Genomic DNA, 5,019 nt, shown 5'->3' with positions numbered 1-5,019 from the left:
ATTTTTGATGCGGTAGGCGTTTCACATGGAAAACTGATCGCAGATGATGAAAGATATCTCAGTAATATGTAAAAGTGTTTGCCCCAATTGTCGCCAAACCCTTCGATGGAACGTACAGCTGCAACAATTGTTACAATGCTATATGATTTGTGATAGCCAGTGCTGAGATGAAAATCCTAAATTTTAAAATCCCAAGGCGGGGCCATATTCCATAAGCTGCTGCTAAAAAGGTTCAGAAGAAAAGTATGGACGACTTTGTTATAAACAGCAAGTGTTGCCCATGCTTTGTGATATATAGACTACGCTGTCATTGCAATAACCCCTATTTAAACCATTGGGAAAATATGTGGCATCAAACAATACACGCCCGACCGCAAAAACGTTGTTGATTGCGAGACTTTTTCTTTTTTTCTTTTTCTTTTTCTTTTTTTTTTTTTTACAATCTAAGAAATAATTTTGAAAGATAAAATCGTTAAGGCGTTTTTTATAACGTCAAGTTGGAAGGACTTATGGCAATGAATCTCCGTAGACGCTACACCTTTAGAAGTTCAGACTGTGTACTTTAACACTTGCACACACACTGGAACGCGATTCAATTTGTTTTGAAACACTCATTGTGGGAGATGCCAATGCTCTGTGCGGCATTCTAAAGTTTCTCTTTTTCAAGCGTAATTTAATCAATAAAAAACTTTAACCATGAAAATATTTCTCGTGAATAATAGTATAACGTCCTGCATTGCATTCTTTAAGTGACATGGAATAATAAAATTGACTATTTGGAGGATTGTTTTACACTTTTCACGTCGGAATATACCAAACTCAGATACGCGGAAGTAGGTACATGTGCTTCTTGGTGTCAGAGTGAAGCGCCATCAGCGACAAAAAAGCTTGCATGTTAGCAAGTTGTTCAAATAATGTCAAAAGCTGTACGCGTACTTGAGGACACACCGCCTTCTGTCATCAATCATAGCTCCTTGCATGAGTCAGTGCCTAGGCTGTCGTGGATTTCCGAACTGCGCTTCTAGCTTAAGGGATCCTTGTTACGCCTAGAATGAAACTGGTAGTGTTAGGTGCGACAGGCGGAACAGGTTTGCAGGTAGTCGAACAAGCTCTATGTCAAGGACACCATGTTGTGGCCGTTGTGAGAAATCGAAGTAACTTTTCTGTACGTCACGATAACCTCAAGGTGAGCTACGCCAGTGTTTCCTGTTAATACATGCTCACAGCCGACACGAATTATAAGCACAGCCTTTTGCACACTTCAAGGCTTAGATGTGAATTTCACTTTGTTTTTTTTCAAACTCACAGTGACTGCGGCCTTATTCATTACTTTGACCTCAACATTCTCAATTCTTTCAACCATTTTGTTAATTTACATGTCCCTGACCGACTCTGTGACCTCGCGGACCAAAGTTCACATAAATCTACAGAAGGTGCGTGACTGGTTAGAACGTCAACAACTTTCCGCCTTTTGCGAGATCTGGCAAGAAAGATAGGGCACGACCTTTGACCGATGAATAGTTTCCAATCATTATGATTCATTATTAACTAACTGATTTGCACTTTCAAATGATGCTCGTAAATAGGCTTTGAATGAATGAATGAATGAATGAATAAGTGAATAAAGTACATTTGTTTAAGCAATCGACAGTAAGATGTAGCGAAAAGTAATCTTTGATTTAGTCTGCCTGTCTGTCTGTATTATGTATGTATTATGTATGTATGAATGTATGTATATATATATATATATATATATATATATATATATATATATATATATATATATATATATATATATATATATATATATATAACAAATTTTAGTAGCTTAAGACAAGATTGACCGCACTGCAATTGTCTTTTTGTCCAAAGTCCAAAGAAAGACCATGCCTGATTTGGTTTCCTTGAACTGGTACTTTTCTAAAAGGTATTCCTTCAGTGAAGAAACAAATAAGCCAGCATTCACAGGGCAAGTCTAGCTATACACTAAACTAGTAACGAAGCTTATTGCCATTTGATTTTAACTTTGGGTCGTAAATCTTTCAGATTGTTGAGGGCGATATTCTGTCTCCGACACTAAACCTTACAAGGGTTCTTCAGGGTCAAGATGCCGTGATGTCATGCCTCGGAAAGAGAACAAGTTTCTGGAATTTCTACGATTCTTTTGTCAGAAGAGTTTCCCTATACACAGATTCTATGGAGGTCATCGTGAAAGCGATGCGAGAGGCAGGTGTAAAGAGATTAATATGTATGACGTCGTGGTTCGTAACATGTAAGTACCAGAAAACGCTGATTGTTGATCAGGGGATTAAAAGCCTGCAAACTGGCGGCCTGACTAATTTGCTTATTTTCTTCATGTCCCAGCCAATGATAGATGTAAGTTATCGCTGAAAGGTTAAAAGAACGAAACCTAACTTTCATAATTCGCGACAACGTTATTATTATGATCATATTGATGACAAAGGTAATATATGTTAATTACTTTAAAATATGTAAATACTTTTATTTTTGTAATCAAAGTGGCTGTGGCTGTAGCAGTAATGAGTTTGACGGCAGTCCTTCAAAAAATGAAACTGTTTTACATACCAAGCTAAGTTCTATGCAACTATAGTGAAGTTTAAGTACACAAGATTTGTTGTCTTTTTGTCTTTTTATTGGTAGATAGCTTTATGTAATTTCTTTACCTGTCAGATATACTCTGTTATTTGTTTGTTTGTTTATTTTTTGTTAACTATATATATAATCTCTTTGTTTTTCGAAAGAACGGAGCCATTATTTTTGGATATTCTATGTTCTTTTGTCAGTTTTATCTCCCGAGAAGTCAGTAACGTTGTTCCACAAATCTAAAGATAACAAAGAGAAGTTGATATACTTAAAACATACCTGCAATAACGCATGCGCATGGAAGAGACAATGGCGGAGAATTCTGGTGTCTTCCTGTATGCAAAATATCTTCCTCTACCCAGTCAAAATGCCATGCCTGGTTTCAATATAGCAGGCATACAATTGGCAATCGTGACAAAGAATATTAGAAATAGTGGTTCAGTTTATGCTCAGCCTGTTTAATGCACTTAATTTCTGTTTCCTTGATGTTAAAGGTATACTGTCACCTGTTCCAATTTTGCCACAGTTACCATGGAAAGAGAAAATCTAACCAATCACAGATTTTAAGGGGGTGGCCGCTTTATAAAAACAGCGCATGGGCATTTTGAATACCAAGGAACGCCCCTTTGACCATATATGGGCATATTTAGATTACAGGTGACTGTATACCTTTAACATGACGTCCACTTTTAACATTGTCGTTGGCCCTTTGATAGATGATCCCCGATGGCCCGGACCATGGATTGTGGAATGGATAGTCAAACCACTTCTCTTGGGACGAATTTTCACAAACATGGTGGCGATGGAGGACTATCTAGCCAAGCAATGTTCGGATATCAATTACACAATAGTAAGACCTCCAGAGCTGAACGACGAACCAGTGAGCGGTACGAGCAAGGGTTTCTATATCATAACACAGTCACCTGTGGTCTATTCCGCTCTGTGAATATATGCGCCCAATAGAAGTGTGTCGTAAGCCTGAGAAGAAGACTTCTTCCTAATCATAACTTCATAATCTTCTTCTCAGGCATATGTACACACGTCTATGGGGCGCATATATAGCCGCAGAGCTGAACAGACCACAGGTGACTGTGGGGGGGAGAGAGAGAGAGAGAGAGAGAGAGAGAGAGAGAGAGAGAGAGAAAACAAGTCAACGAGGTTACGATTCATCGAGCTTCTACGATACTTGTATGACGGACAGCAACTGCTTCAGTTTCAGTCGATAGTTTCGCTCCAGATTGTTTGATGAAGAAACGCATGAAACTTCAAGTGAAATCAAAAGATGCTGAAATTTGTTAATTTCTCTACTCTTCCCCACAGGAAAGGCAATTACAGTAGTTGAAGATCGTCCGTCCGTTGGTGACGCTGTCAACAATATGACCCGCGCAGACGTTGCAGAATTTATGCTTTCCGCCTTAAAAAGAGATGCGTACGACAAAAAGATTGTCGCCATTGGCTACAAATAGCAAGGGGACGTACGTTTAAACAGTTTAAATAAAATAATGTTTTCGCACAATTTCATCAAATTCATGACGAAAGCCTCTAACTTTTTACCTGCAAGTATATATTAATTATCCAGAAAAATAAAATATATATATGTGTGTGTGTGTCTGTGCGTCTATGTATGTGTCTGTGTCTGTTCTTTCGTACTGCACACTTCATACATTCTTATCACTTTATTAAATCATAAACATATGAGTATCCATGATACAAGTAACTTTCAAAAAGGAATGTAGCTGTATGTATCTATCTATGTACGTATATATCTGTCTATGTATCTACATTTATATGTATTCTTTTCTCTCTCCTGACACACACACACACTCACCCTTTGTCGTTTACAACTGTGCATACAAATGTCAAAATTTTCTATCGAAAGTAGTAATTTTCGATTCTCTCCTGAACTTTACGAGGACAGTGGTGAATGTCAGAAAAAAAACATCGTTTTCCCACCTAGCTGTTGATGATGTTACATTTATTTGACAAATAAATTGTACGCTACAAAATTACAAAGTATTTCACTTCTATTATTGATGTAATTTGGGTCTCCCTTGCATCGGAACATCACGATAAAACACACATACATGTATCTCATCAACTTTGATTGTCAACAGATCACTTTAATATGTAACAGAAAAGTTTGTCCGGACAATGACAAAGTATATGCAAAAAAGGGCAATAGAAAACAAATAAATATGTAATGAATTGCAGCAAGATATCTGATGCTTCTTCATTTATATACACAAGTTGTACTTCTTTCGCGAATATACAAATCATTTCAGTTTTTCTCGCCAAGAATTAAAATTTTCACTTGCTTGTCTTATCTTATTGTAACTGAAGATATTCCAATGCCTTCCCAGGGTTCCTTTCACATCTAATCTCAACAAATTGTTCACCAATCCGAATATAAACATA

The 5,019-nt window shown here is 37.2% G+C and overlaps 1 protein-coding gene across 1 annotated transcript; it reads left to right on the top strand.

The window, feature by feature from the left end:
- The first annotated feature begins 881 nt into the window (after positions 1-881).
- Positions 882-4,814, top strand: LOC139116393 (flavin reductase (NADPH)-like). Its single transcript, XM_070679032.1, has 4 exons — positions 882-1,186; positions 2,047-2,272; positions 3,321-3,491; positions 3,925-4,814. Exons 1-4 carry the CDS (start codon positions 1,052-1,054, stop codon positions 4,068-4,070), a joined length of 678 nt encoding a protein of 225 aa, XP_070535133.1. The 5' UTR covers positions 882-1,051; the 3' UTR covers positions 4,071-4,814.
- The last annotated feature ends 205 nt before the right edge of the window (positions 4,815-5,019 follow it).

This window comes from Ptychodera flava, chromosome 2 (genome assembly GCF_041260155.1).
Source record: "Ptychodera flava strain L36383 chromosome 2, AS_Pfla_20210202, whole genome shotgun sequence".
Taxonomy (NCBI): domain Eukaryota; kingdom Metazoa; phylum Hemichordata; class Enteropneusta; family Ptychoderidae; genus Ptychodera; species Ptychodera flava.
This window is presented reverse-complemented; position numbering and strand designations above follow the sequence as displayed.